Here is a 20,203-nt window from a genome sequence, read left to right on the forward strand (position 1 = left end):
TGAGGCTGGACATCTCAGCTGCTCTTCAGTATACATTAGAATCCCAAAGAAGTATAGTATAATGCCAGTGAAGGAGTGAACTTGCCAGCAAGAGCAAGCAGTTGGCAAAGAGTGCATACGCCCCCTTCTTCCATATTCTTTATACAAGGTATTACCCAGATTGGAGGTGGATCTTTTCTCCTTCACCTCAAAATATTTGGGTTAAAGGTGTACTAATAACTCAAAGATCAGGATTAAAACTGTATGTTTAGCAGCAGCATTATTTAATAAACTAATAACTTGCTCTACCTTAGGTGTTGTGATTAATAGAGATTTTAATGGCGTGTCTTCATGAAACAACTTAAAAAGCAGAGATCAATCCTCAGTAATGAGAAGCAGATAAGAATATACCCAACTGACATGACAATTTCTTATAAGTAATTAAGGGTACATTGTTCTAAAAGTTTTAACCCAAGAGTATAATGGTAAATTTGCTATCATGTAATAATAGAACCTAAATAATTATAAGGTGATTGCTTTTGTATTTTATCTGGAGCTATGTTTAAATTTTGGTCTTAGGTAATTTACTATGAAAGTTAAGCACCCATTTAAGTATTGATTAGATAAGCAGAAGAAGAGAATGTCATCTATATAATGAATGATCAATACCTCTGGAAATTTAATCAGCACCAGCTTAACTATTTTTCCTACATAATATTGACATCCAGTGGGGCTATTTTTCATCCCCTGTGGTAAAACTTTCCACTGAAATCAGGCCACTGGCTATTGATTGTTTAAAGTAGAAACAAAGAATGCAGAGCCCTTCTTAACAGGATGAAAAGGAATAGAAGAAAAAAGTCTTTTAATTTATGTATAATATGTAATGCCCTTGATGAATTAGAGTAGCAAGTAGCCCTGAATAGGGAAACCCCATTGTTTTAAAAATTGTATTTATGTCCCTAATGTTACATAGGTAAAGTTTTAGGTTTTATGAATTGCAAACATAGGGGAGATTTATGGACTAATTGAAGGTTCTATATGACTTAATTGCAGTTGTTCCTGTACTAGAAGTTTGGCATGTTTTAAATTCCCCAATTGAGGGGCCATTGATTGGTCTAAACCTGGTCATGCCTCTTGGAAAGAAAAGCAAGAGTCTAAGCTCTGGACAGTGGAGCCCTAACGCTTAAGCAGAGGTAAAGCCCTACCTGACGTTACTTGGAACTCAGGTGTTGAGTCAAACACCACTTCATGTTTGGATCTGGAAGGGCTGCCTGGCAGTGTGCACAGCAGGAACACTCAGAGTTCCCATCAGGTCACATGTGAGGGTGAGTTCTAGATGCACCTGGCTCAGTGGCCACTGGTTCTCCAGAAAGGTTGGCCCCACATTCCACTTGTTCCACCCAGCCAACAACTGCCAAGATATGTCCCACAGAGAATTCTCTTTCCTTCTCCCTCTCCCTTTCCCCATCCCCCCTTTACTTTACCCTCCCCCTCCCTCTCTTCTCTCCCTCTTTTTTTTAATAACCTTCTTGTTAGGGTTGAGACAATACATTATTATACCCCTGTTGGCAAAAGAAATTGCAGACTCTACCTCCCCTTTCATGGACTCTTTTAAATTAGTTTGTATGCTCATCCAATTATCCACATCTATGGTCTCTTGTTTATGAAATCAAGGGTTAAACTCTACTGTTACTTGTACAAAATTACTCCAAATATCTTGCTTTTCTAGATCTTAACATCTTGAGGATTATACAAAATGCTTTGTGTCAGAGCACAGAAGACCTGTGTTTATTTTATTTTCTCAAAGCTTCAACCCTCTGAATGAGAGAACCAATCTCCTGCCTACTCTATTTAAAGAAAGAAAATATTCTTTTTAATATTAAAAATGTATTCTTATTTCATGTTCACTGGTTTTTTTACCTGTGTGTATGTCTGCGCGAAGGTGTCAGATCCTCTGGAACTGGAATTACAGACAGTTGTGAGCTGCCGTGTGAGTGCTGAGAATTGAACCCCATGGTTCTCTGGAAGAGCAGCCAGTGTTCTAAACCCATCTCAATACTTCGAGGATCAGGCTCGTCATGGTGGGCACCGGTTGTATGGGGAGGAGGAAATGTCCCTGTAAACACCACAGCCAGCAGAGTGTTTCTTCAGGTTAGGCAACAAGGAGATTCAGTTCAGCAAGTTTCAGTAGCCAGTGTTGGCTCAAACTTTGAGAGTTTCACACTGGGTAGTTTATTTTAGGCAAATTTAAACAACTAGCAGTTTGGACAACCTTTTCCCAAGACATGCCTGCATAAAAAACCCTTGTAAAGTATATGTGATATTTGCCATAATGTCGGTTCAGTAGATGAACTAAGGGAAGGGATTCAATGTAAAGAAAGTATATGATGTGAACCTGGAAAGGGAGATCACTACAGATTGACTGAGATAAACAGGCCCAAGATAAGGTTTTGGCAGGGTGTGGGGGCAGTGTCCCCTGGCCATAAAGATAGTGCAGAGGACAGCAGGCTATTTCCCAGCCTTTTGGAAGGAAAGGGGTTTATGCATCTCTCTGGAGACAACCTTTTTTATTTAACATTCCCAGTTTTTCCAGTGCTTATCTATGACCACAAGCACCAACATGCCTCCAACAGGTTAGCATTGTAAGTTGTAGAAGTCATTGGGATTCTTAGTGGCCATACAATAAACTGACCATATGAGCTTAAAAACTTCAATTTATTGCCATGTAATTATTAGATTGAATTCATTTATTTATAATTGTACCACAGGGGCAAAAAATAGAGACTGAGTCATAGAGGCTTCCACTAGGATTTCAAAGGAAAGCCTGGGGGGGGGGGCAATGTAGAGCCTCTCCATGCATTTATTGACTCATAAGCTTAGAAAATGAGGTCAAAAGTAAAATGTACACTCTGGGAATTATAGATGACAGGAACATAAAATGCCTACCAGGCAAAGCATGGACAGTGAACAGAGCCAGGCCAAAAATGCCATCTTTGTGGCATCCAGTAGGATTTTAGGGATAAATAGTCCAAAACTTTGTGGAGTCAACATTACATCACCATAAATCCAATATTCTGGGCATGGAGATATAGGGTTTAATGTTTGCCCTATTGGATTTATATCTTGCCTTGGCTTAGCTTCTCATCATTTTCCCATTTTTCCCTCCTTTGAGAACAAACACTGTCAATTTTATCCTGCAAGAATAGAAAACTCCTTTTTTTTTTTTAAGCAATGACTCACAGCTGAGTTCTCCTTGAGACTCAGCAGAGTAGAACAAAGGCTTTTTTATCTGTAGAGGAACTGTTAAGATTTGGGGACCTCAGAGATGGACCAGATGCAAAGAACACATGGTCCCAGGCCTTGCAAAAACTAAGATATAATTTGGGTTAAAAAGTGGAAAATGTGAAAAAAATACAAGAAAGCTTTGACAGAGGAGTCAGGCTTCAGTGGCTGAACTAAACCTTAATTTGTATAGTTTATAAGAGAATATTGGGGGAGATAAGGAAATATATCTTTATATCATATATAAATAGACAGATAGATAGATATCCATTTGTCTCTTTTCCAAAGTAACAAAATTCAGAGTCACATTATATGACTGCCCAGAATAAAAATCAGTTTCCAACTCCTGCAGCCGCAATGTTAACAAATTTTACCCAGAAAGCACAATGCAATTCCTTAGAAGCTTCAGAGACTGTTAAGAGTAAGTTGGTCAGTCCTTGATTACTTCCTCCCTGGGATCACATGACCAGCGAAGCTATCTTGGAAGAGGACCATGTCCAGCTGATGAGTGGAGGCCAGTGAATACTGGATTTGAGGAAGCAGCCCCTAATCCAAACCCGGACTTTTATACTAAGGTAGAATAAAATACTATAACTGCTATACCATTTGAGGTTGTCCAGAATCCTCGTGCTCCTGTAGAACTCATTAGGCAAGTGAGGCAAAGACAGACAGTCTGTATTTGGAGCAGTAGAAGAAGGCTGTTGATATAAAATAGCCTGAGGTGTCTATGACAGCAAACACAACCATCCCAGGGGAAAGGGACCCACCGCTAAAGGAAGCTGAAACTTTTAATGATGTCAGTAGTTTCTCCTTTTAAAACTCACACAGACTAACTGAAACATTCAAATACGCCTTAGCCATCACTAGGCTCCACCATGCACTGTGCACCCGGTGGATTCGACACAAGTGCTTTGAAAATATTGGCCATTCCCCTCTTACTGTAGTGAGTACATTATTTACCCCATGACTTGTCATAGATGAGTTTCTCGTCAGCCAGCACAATTTCTATATACACTACAAAAGCCCAAGCCTCTGCAGGGCACTGCAAAGGGATCTGGAAATCTTGTAGTTGACCAAGGGTTTGTTCTCTCCTCCTAACTCCCCGCCCCCACCAACCCTCTATAGTGCATTTCTTGCTTACCCAGGAGTAGTTACAAAATATGGGTCCCCAAAAGACTTGCTAGTTAAGAATTTCAAGAGGACAAAAAAGAGGCTGGAGAGATGGCTCAGGGGTTAAGAGCAGGCGCTGCTCTCATGGAGTTCTGGTTTCAGTGCCCAGTCAGGCAACCCACAACCTCCTGTAACTCCAGTTTCAGGGGGTCTGATGTCATCTGACCTCCATGGATACCCGAACACACAAACAGCAAGCATTTGTGGGGCCTGCACTTTCCTGTTGGAAAGGCAGTAGCGTACTGATCATCCTGGACAGTGATGGGTGGAGATTGACAGTGCTTGTTCATGAGCATACGGTGAATCTGTCTGGACATTTTATATTATAGGAATATTATGAAGGTATTAAAATAAGTCTAAAAATGTGATATTCTGCCCTAGCGAGGGCAAAACACACTGCTGTGGAAAAGTGACTTCCCTTTGATAAACTGCTGCTCCCAATGCAGAGAATGAGCCACAAACAGGGCTCTGACAGTGTGCGCTGCTGAGTTTCATACCCAGTTTTCCCAGGTTTCCACATCAACAAACTCTCCCTGCATCACCCTGATCTTGCCCCATCCTGCACTTTCCATTAGCAGTGACATAAAAGATGGCTTGGGAGACAATTCCTGACAGCTACACTGTTGACATCTTTTTTAGGCAAGCTTTTGTTTCTGTTTTTAAGAATATGTTTTATACAGAAGTTAGGGTTGAGGGGTATGGAAGTGACAAGGGAATGTAAGAGGCAGAGGGAACATTGATAACAGCAACAGAGGCTGTAAATGAGATCAGAGTGTACAACATTTAAGTGTGAAAGTGCCACAGAGAAATCTGGTACAACTAATGTATCCCAAGAAGGAAAAAGGTGTGTTTCAATCCTTCATGAGAATTCAGGACCTAAGTAACTGTTACTGTGTGTGTGTGTGTGTGTGTGTCTGTGTGTCTGTGTCTGTTTGTGTGTGTCTGTGTGTGTACACTCATGTATTTGTAATCCCCAGGTCAGAAGACAAATGACAGGTGTCAGTTCTCTCCTTCCACAATGAGAAATCCGGAGATGGAACTCAGAAGGCCGCGTTTGGCAGGAAGTGCCTCTACCCCATGCGCCATCCGGCAGATCATGGAGCTAAGTAACTTTAAAGGACAGTCCTACAGGACCTTAAATAAGGTGCAGTTTCAAACTGGACTGCCGTATACAAGGCCCATGATGCTGAACATGCAAAATGCCATAAGTCATCACTCACAGGTGAAACTGTATTCCTGCCAAGGGAAGGGTAAATGCATCAAATGCTCTCTTCTCAGGGTGACTACTTCCTGTTACTTCATTTGCTCACTGGTCATGTATGTTTACCAAGAACCAAAGTTCCCAGAAATCTAAGAAGTGTTAGACATAGGATCTATAACACAATGGGGCAATCAAATTTATAGGAAAAGTCCACTAGTTTGGGGGTACAGGCTCCGGTATTTGTATCATCCTTCATTAGTCAGACAGTTGGCCCTATTATTCTGCTAGCTGAGAAAAACCGTTTTCTAGCTGTTCCCAAGAGAACAAGTTACAGGCTGAAACTGATCGCAGACCTTGGACTGAAATAACATAGAGGCAAAGAGGGGTGGACAGGTGGGCAACAGGTAAACCTAGAAAGAAAATAAACTACTCGGGGTGCACCGAACAGTTCACCCTAGAACACTACCAGCCAGCGCCTACAGATATTGAGTGGATTCACACATCTCAATAATAATAAAGTGTAGTTCATCCCTTTTCGAGTCTGCCAAGTTGAGTAATGGCATACATAGAGGATTGGGGATGCAGCCGAATGAGAGGATGCTTACCCACCACGTGTGAGGCCATGAGGCATATGCTCAGCATTGAGAAAAAAATAGAAAGTGAAAGCTAGATAAAAGGAATTGTCAAGCAGGCTATCTTCCAGAATGCTTGGATGTTTCCGTTGCTAAGGGTGATTTGATAATTGTCTCCCCAGGCACGTATGTCCACACTTTTCTGCCACACAGCTTTAAAATCATCTCATAGCTATTACATATGGAGTTATAATCTTAATGCTAATATTCCCAAAGGATCCTGTCCCAAGGGTAAGTGCAGGGTTCAGGAATCGGCACATGACTCTAGAGAGCCACCTAGTGGCTGCTGTTAGCATGCCAGACAGCATGCTCATTGGAGAGAGCCAGTTATGATCATCACTGCTTACATTACTTAACAAGGTGTTTTGTTACTTTGAAATCTTACCCTCTGGATATACAATATAGCAAAGCCTTTAAATAGACTCGATCCGCTTATCAATTTAACATCAGAAGAAAAATTACAACATGATATTCAGAAATGAAACTGTTTTACCTCCACTCACACAAGGCTGGGGGGCCTTACTGGGATACACCTTCACTGTATGTCTGTGGATGGAGATTTCTACTCGAGGGATACGGAAGCTGAGCAGCTGTTTTGTTCTTTGGAAAACCAGCCCGCGCGAAAGATTGCCCTTGGCAAACTTCCAACCTTATCCTTGCGCCTTCATAGCCTCTAAAGGAAAGACTGAATTTGTCCGATGTTTCATCGTGACAGAGCAGATCTGGAGGGAGCCAATTAGTGTGACGTGGAACACCGAGCCCCGGATCCCAGGACATTTCCCATGGTGCTTTCTGTTCATGGGAAACCTCAGTTTACAAGTGCCTGAGGGTGTTAGGTCACTTTCCAAGACTCAGGCATCTATGAGGTGCTGAGACACTGTGTTCAAGAACTAGCACCAAGTTCGAAGCAGGGCACTGCGACTAAACGTAGCTAATTGAAATTATGCATCTGTAAAAGTGGTACTAGTCTAAAATAGTTAACACCCTATTTGATACTTTTTTCTCATCTGAAAAATCTAACAGAAAGAGGGACTAGAATAAGCCAGGGCCTTCTGGGAGACAGTCTCTGAATTCGAAGGTCGAATTCATCAAAGGCCTGCAGTGTATCAGATGAGCCCAGAGGACGCAGGCTCTGCTGGCTGTGTCTTTTCCAACATTCAGTCTTATTCCTGGTGGCCCGTAATTGTTTTGATAGTTTTCATCTCAACGTTCCAAACACCAGGCTCCGGCTGGTTTTGTCAGGTAACCCACATACTCCCATTTTGGTAACCACGGGCATCCATTTTCACAGCACCAGTGCAGACCTTTTCAAAGCATTTTCATTATCTTTTAAAAAAAAAAAAATGTCTTTGTTGTTTTCAGGGCTGTTTCAGACTGTCTTCCCCTCTTTCCTCTCAATCCTAACTGCATTGTGCCCATCACTTCAGTGGGCAGTTTGGCTGATGGTAGAATCCTGGCATAGATATTCTATGACTTCCTAATTCCTTTCTGGTGACTCTGTCATACTCCTTAAAAATCGAGGAAGCCACCACCTAGGTGTGGAGTTGCAGAGAGATCGGGTTAGGAATGGGAAAGAGGGTTCTCTCATGCCCTGGCTGTTCTCCAGGATTTCCAACTCCCCAGCCTAGCCACATAGGCTTCCTGACTTAAAGGCCCGCATTCAGCTAGAAGACACATACCGTCTCCTGCCTTGGAAGCTGTTAGCATCCCATGAGCCATAATAGAGTATGTTGTGCTTAGGACTCACAGCATGGCCCTAAACGTCAGACTTGAAGGCTCTGCAGAATCTTCTGAGGTACCTGCTCATGATGAACCACGTACATGACTGCCAGTCGAATCTGGGACAAGGCTCAGACATTTACATTCCAAATTAGCACACCCCTTGAGGCAGGCAGACTTAAGCTTTGAGAAACATGAAGCAGCCACTGGGCACTTACATACTGGGCAGAAAACCATGCACACAGAGACGCCCCAGGAACAAAAGGCACTGTAACATCCACCTACGGGGCAACAGCAGAAAGAACACATATACATCTTACCCATGTAAGCACGCACTGCCAACACCACACCCACTTCAACTTCAAAGGGGGGCGGGGGCGCGGCGACAATTCTGAATCCAGGTAGATTTTTAAGGTAAGCAATTATTTTATTTCCCTGGCCTGACAAGCATTGACTTCAAAGTACCAGAACCTGAAGCTTACAATGCAGACATACAGATTGCCCCCAACATGGAGGACGCTTTTCCTTTATAGAGATGAATTGAAATGTCATGTGTGGATGCAATTCCTGCCCCTCCCCCCCACAGAGTCCCTAAATGAAATGAATGAGTAAAGCCCCCCATGAAACCTGGCGCCCCTCGCTCCATCTTATCTCAGTAGCAGATGCCGAGGAGGGAGACAGCTGACCACTGCTTAGCATTCCAGTGCGTGTGAGACCCAAGACGGGGAGGGTGAGTGGGAGATGTGCCACCTAGCTAACCTTGTAACCCAGACCCTCCACACACAGACACGCTGTCCCTGTACATGAGAAAGGTGAAGGAAATGCTAGAGGACTGATCCTGAGGCTCCTGACAGTCCAAGGTGTGTATGGGATAAGGAGGAGAACATGTTCCACCCTGGACTCCAGGTTAATGCCATCCAAACTGCCGGCATTCATAACCACACTCTTGCATGCCCTATTTTGCAAGAGGACTCCATCTAAACTTCTGTGCAAATGTCTACTGCCACAACCGGGGCGGTGCCGTGACACCTGGGTGGAAGAAAAGGACTAAAAGAAGAAGGAATTGGAGACAGAGGTCAGGGGTTGAAATGCTTCAGTGACAGTGGGTATCTTTTGGTCCCTTAAGTATGGTCCCCTACAGCATTCTTCCCCCTTTGCCTGTGTGGCTTGTAGAAATGCCAAAAAGCAAACCTCTGCCCCAAAGAGACAGGAGTTGCTGCTGAACAGTATCCTTCTCTAGTGGTCACCTGCCCTCCTCCCAAACTGATGCAACTGCAGGAGAGAGAGCTCACAGCAGGCTGTGAGACCTGTCTTCCCCATCCGGCCCTCACTGCCAATCCAACACAAGTTCTTCCTGGGCTGAGGAAGCAGAGAAAAGTAACCACTGAGCTTGTGGGAAAAAATAAAAAGACAACAGCGTGTGCGGTGTGATGTTTCCTGATGTCTTCACCTTGCGAATCCTTCATGGTTTGGGAGCCCTCCCTCTGGTTCCCCAAGTCCCACACGCACCCCTCCCCTACCCCCAAGTCCAGCTGCTCCCATCTGCTGGGCTTCTGCCTCATTTTCCATAGACACTTTCATCACTGTAGGCCACATACAGAAAATAGTCTTCCTCGTGGTTGTCCTAAAAGAGGAGACAAGAAGACAATTCAGAAAATATTAAAACATTCACGTTTATGGTCGCTGTGATTCTGGGCCTTGAACAGTCTTATAAAGGAGGAGTGGAAGTCAGCATTATTCCCATTTAAAATATAGAACAGGACTTGGGGCACAGCCCAGTGGTACAGCCTTTGCCTCAAATGTGTAAGGCCCTGGGTTCACTGCTTAGCAGTTGGAAAAGGGAAAGAAATAATAAAAGGGCCAAAGAGTAAGAAAGGTCATCAACTGCACTCTGACTTCACAAACACAAGTTTTCATAGAGAACACATCTTCTCAACAGAAGAAAACTAACTGGAGTAAGCCTCACTCTAAAAATACAACCATTTTACAGTCAGCTATAGTCACAGACATTTCCTTTTGCAATGCTCAGCAGTGGCTACACAGCCTAATAACTGGTTAAAGTAGAGATAATACAGAATTACTTAACTCCTGGCCTCACACAGCTCATCTATATTTTATGGATGTAAGACTCTAAGGAAGGGTGAGGAGAGGTGTGGAATGCTGGCTCCCAGGCATGAGACCACTGTTGCAATCCTGAGCTCACAAGAGCAGCTCTGCTTAATTTGCACCGTTCTCCACATAGATAATTGGGCCTATCAACGTTCCATCGTGACTGGGAGCACGTTTCTGAGACCCCGCCCCTTTCTGAGGGTCTGTACGTGATTGATGGTTGATGGGACAAGGAGTCATTTTCTATAGTAGTGTAAACTGTGCTTCTGCAAACAAACTTACTGCTCTGCTGTTTAAAAAAAAAAAGAACTCTAATGGAATTCACTGAGTGAATTAAGCAAGACTGAGAGGAGAAAGAGACAGGGTGGGGGCGGGGGTGGGGGTAAATGTGATTAAATATGTTACATACAAGTAAGGGAACATAATAAGTAATAAAACTAATTTATATAATGAACATATGCTAATAAAAGGCTCTGTAAAGAAAGAAACAAACAAACAAAGAGCAGATAGGTGTGATCATGTACACCAGTGATCCCAGCATGTGGGAGGCTGAGGTGGGAACATGAAAGTTTAAAGCCAGCCTGTCAAGACCCCATCTCAGAGGCCCAAAGTGAAACAAAACGAAAAGATGAACAAGGATGGATAAATTCATTAAACATCTAAACACAAGTATAGCACACTGTGTGAGCTGCAGAGCCCTGGTAAGCCGCCCAGTACTAGCAGTAAAATTCTGGCAAGTTTTTGGCATGTTCTCAAGAATTTCACAAACAAAATATTGGGAAATCATTCTTACCTTGAGAAAAAAATATTATTCTTTGACCGAGGGCTGGGGGGGGGGGGCATTGAATTCAATCAGTAAAGGCAAAAGTTCAGTTCCCAGAACCCAGATAAAAATGGTATGTGTGATGCCCTGTGCCTATAACTCCAGGACCTGGGAAGTCAAGAGGACCCCTGCGGCTCACTGACCAGTCAGGCCAACCTAATGCTCTCCTCCGAGCCAATGAGAGACCTCGGCTCAAGAAAGACACACAGTGTGCTTGAGGAAATGCCCTGAAATTGCTCTGACATCCACCTGTGAATGTGCAAACATGCACACACACACAGACATATATACTTCGAAGCACACACACATTACAAAAAAGAAGAACTCCTCACTCTAGCAAGGACAGCATGGATAACACAAAACACCTACTGATACACATACTAAAGAAGGATGTTTGCTATGGAATAAGGGCTAGACCAGGGGTTACCAGATATACATCTAAGGGAAGGCAGCATCTGGTGTGACACCGTTCAAGGAGTAGTCGCAATCTTAGATCACATTATTTGCATATGAAGTCCTTACTACAGTTTTTCTCAAAGCAGATTCTACCTTAACTTTGCATTTTGACTCATGCCCTGCACTCAGATAACGGGAACTCTTAGTGGTCTTCGGTTTGTTCTAGAAAGAGAGCTTCCAGGTGTGGCAGTCAGAAGACGACTCTTGACAGGTTACGCGGGAGCTAACCGAGAAGACAAAGCTCCGGGTTCAGACCGAAAAGGAGCCAAACGTTGCTGGTGTTTTCTCTACCTGTTGCTAGAGGTGGGTGGCTGACAGGCAGGGAATGGCGGGCACTGTTCACTAACAAATCATGCTTCCAGACAAAGGGTCAGAATGATGGCCCTGGTGATGGTTTCCTGTCAAGAACCACCCACCGGGGAGGGCAATAAAGTACTACAGTCTGCCGAGACCAAAGAGATTTCAAAAGATTAAACGGAGTAGGTGCTCAGTCACTAAAGGACAAGGGGAATCTAATCTGCCAGCCTCACACTGCTGGGTGTAAGAGGATCCCCATAAATAACACCTCCTGCCCTACTTCCCAGGTGTCTAACAAACCCTGGAACCAGAGCTAGGGGACACCAGGCCACTGGGTATTGTGACCAAGACCATTACCTCATACAGCTGGCCCATGGTGGCACTAGTGGGAGGGATGGTGTTGTTGACAAAGAAGAATAAGGCGTCCTCAGGTCTCAGGTGGATCCTCTTCCGGATTAAGAAGTAAAACTGGCCGACTACAGGAAGGAGCCGGGTAGAAATGAAAAGGGATTAGGAGGAGAAATCTCAGAAAACAAAACAAAAATCCATTGTGGAAGGACAAGCTTTTCAGATGCAAATACCATCTAAGAGCCTTGGTGGTAAAACATAAACATGAACGGAGACCTGTACACTGCCTGACCTACCACAGTGGGACTGCCTCCCTCCCTTCCAATCCTTGATCCAGCAAACCCACCCAGCCTAAGGTCGGAGGTAACCACAGGCATTTCCATCTAAAATCCCTTTCTAGCCCCATTTGCATCCAGAGAGCTAACAGTAGGAAGAGATCCACCGGACTCTGACCCTCCCAGTACCACGAGGGCATGTGTCTTTGCAGACCACAAAGTTTCTGCGAGTCTGACAACATACGCATGAACACTGTGTCTAAATGTCTTTCCAGAGCATCCTGAAAGCACCCGCACTTCCTTAAGGAGACGGCAAAGTCTAAATCCGTAAAATTCAAAACTAAAGGTAGGCTAGAAGTTTGCAGTTCTCACCGCCCCCAACAGAAACACATTTAAAGATAACGTATTTAGATATAAATCTCTGAAATGTGGTTCTCCCAAGAAACGGCTGGCGCTGGCACAAATCAATCGACCTAAGGATGCCACGGCTGGTTCTGACAGTGGTAAAAATTACAAACTGTTATTCTTGTCTCCCAGAGTGCTGCCTTCCTGTGTGTCCATAACTAAGGCATTGGGAAATACCACACAGAACTGGAGATATAGGAGGTCAGAGTGTGCCTATCCGTACTGGCCAGCTCCCTGAAGAAAAGCATGCATGGCCCCGACCCACACACGGTGACAACACAGCATAGTCACCAATTTAGATGTAAAGATCAAGAATGCTTTGCTTGGAATGGAGGGTCAGAAGAGGGAAAGGCCATTACCAGTGAGGTCAGAGGGCACAAGGTACTTCCTCTTATCCAGATCAGGGACCCTGGCTTTAGGAGCCTTCTCCACGATGACCTAGAAGAACAGGAGGGAGGGGATGAAAACTGGAGACCCCAGCATTATCTTTTTTCCTTCCATACCCAAAATTTACCCACCTGTTTAGACTCAGTTCCCACTTCCCATACTCCTTGAGCTTAAGTTACTACAAACTACCTGTACAGGAGTGTTAAAGACATTCACCCTACGATACTTTATTAGAGTATCGAAAAGGTATTCTGTATTTCTAAGATGTGTCTGATGACCTGTTAGTTTTATTTTTCCTCTGAAATACCATATATGGACTCAGGAGAGGAGGCAGTCAGAAAAGTACTCTGTGTGAAAGTGTCAAGACTGAGTTCTGATCCCTTAAATCTGTATCAGTGCCCAGTGGATGTGCAGTCTACACGCTGGGAAAGCAGAAACCAGAGAGTTCTGGTCAAGCTGTCTGGCTGGGACTAGTTGAAGTGGAAAGCTCTGGCTGGGTTCATACTGAGTAATGTGAAGACTAAGCAAGAATTGTATAAGACATCAACATACACACACACACACACACTCACACACACACTCACACACACACACACACATGGTCCCTCACATGTGAACACATTTAAACAGAGGGGGAAATGCCATTTGTTACAGACACAATATTACAGTTTAGAATTTCATTGCCTTCCAAAGGCTAATATATTTAAAAAGTGTTCCTGCCTTGGCGCTTAAGAACAAGTGGTGGAACTTTAAGGGACAGGGCACCATGGGAGTTTTAGGTCATTGAGCTAAACCTATAGACTGATCTTTCTCTTCTGCTCCTCTATGCTTCCACCATGACAGTCTGACTCACCACCAGCCCAAAGAATGAGGTCAACTAAAAGCATGGACAAAGACTGCTGAAGCCAGTAGCCTTCTTGCTCTATAAAGCTGACTGGCTCAGACATTGCTACAGTGATGACTAACACACACACACACTCACAAATACACAACACACAAGTACACATACACACAAATACACACACAAACAAATACACACACTCACAAATACACATACAAATACACACACAAATGCACACATAATATGGTTCAGATTTCAATTTTTGCCAAACCATGTTCATCGCTAAGTGAGAACTATTATAAAATTTTATAATGAGTGACACCTCTGGTAGTAGTGCACTAAATTACTCACCATTATTAACTGTGTTAGGATTTTCAGTGTCAACATTTAATATTTTCATAACATCTTTAAAGATGATGCATTTTGTAACAAAGAAAAAAACATAAAATCTTAGATGATGTTTATATATTTGCTCAGAAAACATCTTACAAAAAATAAACATCTTATTAGATTCTTTGTTTTAAAAAGCTCATCTTAGATATAAGAAATGGTAAATACCAAAAAGCAAAGAAGCAGAAACAGACACTGGACGAGAATCCCTAGAAGCTGTGTGAAGTTTCTGACCTTTTTGGGCTTCAGCAAGCCAATGACCCACCCCCACCCCAACTGACATACAAATAAATACAAGAAAATGCTCTGGTAGACAGGCATGATTCCAAAGCTTCAAATTAAATAGAAAAGAACTTGAAAAAGAGATAGACCAGAGAGGATGGAGGAAAGAATGCAGATTACAAACAACAGAGCACAGGAAACAAGGAGCCCTGATATTCACCACAGGAACTCTGCGACGTGGCAACTCCTACCAAAATGACAGGGAAATTGTTTTCTGCATCTGTGGCAGTGGCCCATACACCATAAGATTGTTTACAAATGGTTAAAAATAGTGTGTCCAGCAGTTCCTGCTCTTACAAGTTTCCAACACTGTTATTTCGAGATCCCATGATCCCTTCTCCCAAGGCCCACGCACAACTCTTCTGAGGTCATGCTTAAGCTCTGAGTCAGATTGGCTTAGAAACCTAGTGGCTTTTCTGTAAATACCTGAACAGAGTAAGATCTGGCGCTGTGCCCACGGCAGGAGAACTTCTGCTACAATCCACTGATGGAGAGGACACCAGACAAAGGGTTCCAACTCCAGTGTTGCCCCCCACCCCCACCCAAATGTCTGGCATCTAGCAGAGTTCTATGTCACCACCTGATGGGAAGTTGAGAACCTCTCAGACTGGGAAGCATCATCTGGAGGTGAAATCCAGAGGATCCTTGAGATCCAAGTGAAGGTTTCTTGGCTTACAAATCATCACTGAAGTGAAACATTCACTATCAAGTCATGAGCAGGAAACTACAGAGGAACTGTATTCTGGGTGAGTGCCGTAAGCAACTGAATGACAGGGGGCTCTGTCTTGAAGAAGTAAGAAGGTCTTAACTGAATTTGAGAACAGTCACAGGTCACAGCCCTTATTTCTATCAGTGTTCTCCATAATGGGTAGATATTCACTTAATTTTCCTGGCTGTTCAGATGGTAGCAAATGTTAACCTACTTCCAGGGCTCAACCTTATAAAGTGAACACTTGATTCTGGTTCATCTAACTGTACAAACAAAAATCAAAATCCTGAAGGCCAAGGGCTCTGAAAGCCCTGAAGCAAGGACAGCCAGGGCTAGAATTCTCTTCCACCCAGCAATGTCAAACCTTTGGGCGGTGACTTCACTGCCCCGTGCTTCAGAGCATGTCTGTAGCATGCTGGGTCGAGAGCCCGTGAGTATGCAGACAAGGCATTCGGAGTACTGCCAGCTATGTGGTCCATGTGTAATCTTAAAATACTGGGTCGGGCTGACCAACTGAAATTTCGAAAGCAATCCTCCAAGGCCCTGAGTTCAAGGAAGCATGTGAAGGGCTATGTAGTAAGAAGGCAAGACTGGAGTGTTCCCAGCTGTTCTGGAAGAACCGTGTATGTAGAATTTCTGAAGGACGGTGAGATAGTTAACTCTCCTCATCCTTATAGAAAATGGGGCTGAGGGCATTCTCTTGCTGGGCCTCCATTTCTTCTGGTAGCCCAGGCTGAGATAAAGAATAAGGAAAAAGCCCCTCCCCTATTACTTATGCATCAAATACCTTTTTTTTTTTATCAGATAAGCAGTTCTTTTATCTTTCAAAGTTAGAGGAAGGATAATCTAATCTAACATCAATGCCTCTACAGATAAGGAGAAGGCGGTTTAAAACTCCCTGCTCCTCTCCACCATATTTAACAGCCATGTCATCTCTTGCTTCCAATTCTGCTGCGTAGCCTTCAAAAGAGAGAGGGAAAAAAAAAAGGCAAGTAGGCGGGGGAGGGGGGGTAAAGTGAAAAACACCCGGATGCTGAAGACTGCCTTAGTATTTTAATTCCCACTGCATGAGCTGGGTTTTAGGGGTATAATTCATGGAGGAAATGGCTCTCAGTCTTAGATCCAAGGGCCCACCCATCACAGGGAAAGGACCTTCTTCCCCCCATCCCCCCACGGCCCAGGAGACAATAATGATGAAGGAGGCAGGCTTACTGTGACGCAGAGCATGACCTTGTTTGCAGGGCCTGCCTGGTGGAGCTCACGCCCCCCCCCCCCCCCCCCGCCTCCAATTCTAAGAAAACGCAGGGCAGAATATGGGGGCTTCTTAAGTATTTCCTCCTGTGCTCAAGAAAATAAGGACTAAACTCGGATTCATGAAGAGCCAATTATGCAGACACGGACGGGCACAAGGCTCACCTCACCTGCTGCTCGTATTTTCTATAAACATAGCCAATCTGGGCCCCCAACCCGTCGCCCCCGCACAGACAGGCCGCGCCACGCGCACATCCCAACCACCACGGGTGCTGAATCCTGCTGACTCACCCACCACGCGCAGGCTGCGCTTTCAAGATGCCAGAAGTGGGCACAGGCCCCGACGATACAAGCTTGTCAAAGCCGGTAATGATTATGCCATACCGATGACCCTCCTGCACCAGGGCCACCCGCCATCGCCAGGCTACCCGGCAGCTCCAGGGCAACCAGCTCCCAACCTCCCCAGGCTTACCCTCTCCCTCCCAGCCCCCACTCACCGGCACTCGGTCCGGGTATTTCTTCCTAATCTTTTCACCTTCCTTTTTCCGATACTCGAAAGGGTGGTCCTCCTTATACTGGAACTTCATGATGGACCGCAGGATGTAGGGGCTCCCCGAACGGGGCCTGCTGCGTGCGCTGGTGACCGCGTCTCTCGTCTGGCCACCCCCAGTCAATGTCAGCCTTATCACAATCTCACCACCCGCGTCAGCTCCCACGCGCCCGTCGCCGCTCTACGAGGCCAAACGTCCAGAGAGGGACCTGGAGATCTCCGGGCCTGAAGGTAAAGGGACCACCAGGTAAAGAAACCGGGTAGCTTTTCCCCAAGAGCTGGGAACACAAAAACAGCAGGGCGGTGCTGTGACATCACGACGCCCCGCCCCCGCCCCGCCCCCGGCGCTAAGGACTTGCTGGATAGGGTGGACCCAGGCATTGTTTATTTGTGTGTGTCTTCTTTCCGCCTAAGCTTTTCCTAAATCACTCCATCGAAACGCAGAAATCATTTAGTCGGGTTTTTATTTTTGAGACTTAATATTAAAGGTAATTTGTTAATTCGAAGAATGTTCTAACAAATGTCTTCTTCCCTCTCCTTCAAGTTTCTTGTTTGATGCCCAAAACAAACACAGAGGAAGAAAATCTAGCTGTTTCCAGAGCAATGGACGGAATCAGGAGTCTGGTATTGGAAAAGCGCCAGTCGTCACGAGATTTGTAGCACAGACCGAAATGTCCTGTGCTTGCATTTTGACCTTTGCCTAGCACCCACAGCTGGCCTGCCTTCTCCACCCCAGCTCCTCCTCCTGCCTGGCATCCTTACATTTGGATTTGTGCTGGAATTGGTTCAGAGACAACACAAACAGAGCATGACTCATGGATTTGAAGAAATGTAAGGGTGAAGAACATGAAGTCATCAAGCTTAGAAGAAGCAATGCCAGTGATGAATACTAGCCTTCAAGCATGTTCAAGGAACGATGATTCTATTTATTTTATGAGGTCCCCCCCCCAGAAGTGTGGTTGGTGGATTCTTGAAAATACAGAGGTCAAACAGTTTAGGTGTCTATGTTTCCCCCAATACTTCAGGGGGTTGGCAATCCCCTGCAGGGTAGTTGTCCCGATGAAAAGGCCTTGTGGGTACCAAAAGCTCTGACTAGCATCCTGGTGAAAGACCCTTACAGCACAAACCATCCTTAACCTCTATCTCGATGTTCCTGATATACAGACCTGGGGTTGCTGCCAATAGGCTCAGAAGGCTGATCCAGCATCCAAAGAATCTAAGATGGAAACCCGGGCATGCCAGAGTGCCTTGGCCGACTCTCTCTGTACCACTGAGGGTCTTCCAGAATTAGAGTATTCATCTATTGAAAATAGATATAAATTACTACCAAACATCAGAAAACTTACTCGTTCGGCTTGAAATTTAAAAAAAAAAAAAGTTTTTATTGCTTTTGTTTGTTTTGTATTGTTCGGTTAATTTTTAAGTAAACGATTACCTACAAAATAAATACCAAAGATCATTTGACTGAGACTGGTTGATTCCGGTGCCGTGAACCTTTCTTGACCCTAACGTCTCCTTCCTGGATACAGTGATCTGAGCTCTCTGCAGCTCACAAGTTCTGCATGATGAAGTAACAGCTTCAGCCTTGTTGTTTTACACAACGTTCTCATATTCAGAACAGCATCTCAGTGCGGGAGAGATGTTAAAGGCTCATGAATGTGCTTTAAAGCCACCATTTTTACCCATGCCCACTCCTAATGGTGTTCTGTCTTGCTTTCATCACTTGTGGGTGGGGCAAAGAGGGAAAGGAGTGCCAAAATAAATGTATTAACTCGAGTTTTCACAGAGTCACAATGTCATATCTCTTCAAGTCTGTCCAGATGTTGTAGTCTTTGGAAGAAAGTCCAATTCCTTAGAAAAGAAGTTGAACTATTAAACAGTGACCATAGTTTTATTCTCTGCTCTTCCATAGATTTGTTTCAGATTTTGCACCAGGGTTGCTATCACAGTTTAGATGCAATATTCTCACAGGCTCATGAGCACTGTGTTTCTAGCTGATATGTCTTAGAAGGCTGTAGAACATCCTGAAAGTTAGGAGGTGGGGCCCAAGGAAAGAATGCAAGCTCTGTGCAACCTCATTTTCATAAGGGCACTGATCCCTACTATTAAGGCTTTGCCCTCAGGACTTGATCAATTTACCAAAGACCCCAGCTCTCATTGCCACTATCTTAGTGAATGTCAGCAGGGAGTTAATCAGCAAATAGATTTGGAAGAACCAGATTAGATAGCAGTGTACTTTTAGCCTCAGGTAGACACGAGAAAAGGAAATCAGATACCATTTAGAATGCAATGTAGACATGGACAGAGAGAGGTTTTAAGAGAGTCCTAATGGTATTTGGTGTCCTGATTTCAAGTAGCACCCCTGCTGGAGAAGCTGTTCTTCACAGGCAAACATGATCTCTAGCCATAGTAAAAGCCTCAGTCAGACCAGTCTGATCCTCAGACTAGTGGAACCATTACTATCCAGTGGCTTGGATACCCCAGGAGTCATCACTTCCCCACCTTAATTGCCCCAGACAGAGCAACCACAGATCAGCTCAGCAATGAGAGTTTACCAAACAGCCTAGCAGGAATGAAGTTCTTCTAAATAGACATTAGTCTCTCCATCCATCAGACTATTGAAACAATTATCCCCCCAAAATGGAAATTTCCCTAGGAATCTTGAGCTGGGAGAATGAAAAGGAATTAACTACAAAGAACTTATAAGGTAGTCAGATTTCAAACAGTTCCAACAACTTGTTTCATGGCCTTCCATGAGACTGAAACCAAGGTAATGATTGTAGTGTGGAGGACCATGGGTGAACTGAGACTCAGAAGATGTACATGTCTTGGCCCTTTATTTAAACTTTGATTTTACTTCAGAACTCTGAAGACACAGCTTGAGGAGTTTGCTGAGCTCTTAGTGCCTCTTTCCCAGAGTGGCTATGTAGATTGTCCTGAAGCTGTTTGTATTTTAATGTTAATTCCACTTCCCCAAAAAGGACTGCTTAGTCACATGACTCCAACTGAACCTTCCCATTTTAATTAGTAAATAAAGGAAAGCCAGTGATTGGGCGGGGTGAGGGAGGTAGAGAGGGCTGAGAGCTCTGAGGAGGTC

General features: G+C 44.3%; 1 protein-coding gene across 1 annotated transcript; it reads right to left on the bottom strand.

The window, feature by feature from the left end:
* Window positions 1–8,423: 8,423 nt before the first annotated feature.
* On the bottom strand, window positions 8,424–17,409 carry GABARAPL1 (GABA type A receptor associated protein like 1). The gene is made up of 4 exons (XM_080914094.1): window positions 17,054–17,409; window positions 13,056–13,134; window positions 12,026–12,144; window positions 8,424–9,607 (listed from the first exon to the last, which is right to left on the bottom strand). The coding sequence occupies exons 1-4, from the start codon at window positions 17,141–17,143 to the stop codon at window positions 9,542–9,544; spliced, it is 354 nt and encodes a 117-aa protein (XP_080770220.1). The 5' UTR covers window positions 17,144–17,409; the 3' UTR covers window positions 8,424–9,541.
* Window positions 17,410–20,203: the final 2,794 nt, after the last annotated feature.

The sequence above is a fragment of the Micromys minutus genome (genome assembly GCF_963924665.1).
Source record: "Micromys minutus genome assembly, chromosome: 3".
NCBI classification, from domain to species: Eukaryota; Metazoa; Chordata; class Mammalia; order Rodentia; family Muridae; genus Micromys; species Micromys minutus.

Coding starts and splice junctions, on each gene's coding strand:
- GABARAPL1 (XM_080914094.1), bottom strand. CDS start 17,143: ATGAAGTTCCAGTATAAGGAGGACCACCCTTTCGAGTATCGGAAAAAG. Junction 13,135..17,053: donor AATACCCGGACCGAGTGCCG/GTGAGTGGGGGC, acceptor CTGTTCTTCTAG/GTCATCGTGGAGAAGGCTCC. Junction 12,145..13,055: donor TGTGCCCTCTGACCTCACTG/GTAATGGCCTTT, acceptor TCCTTCCTGTAG/TCGGCCAGTTTTACTTCTTA.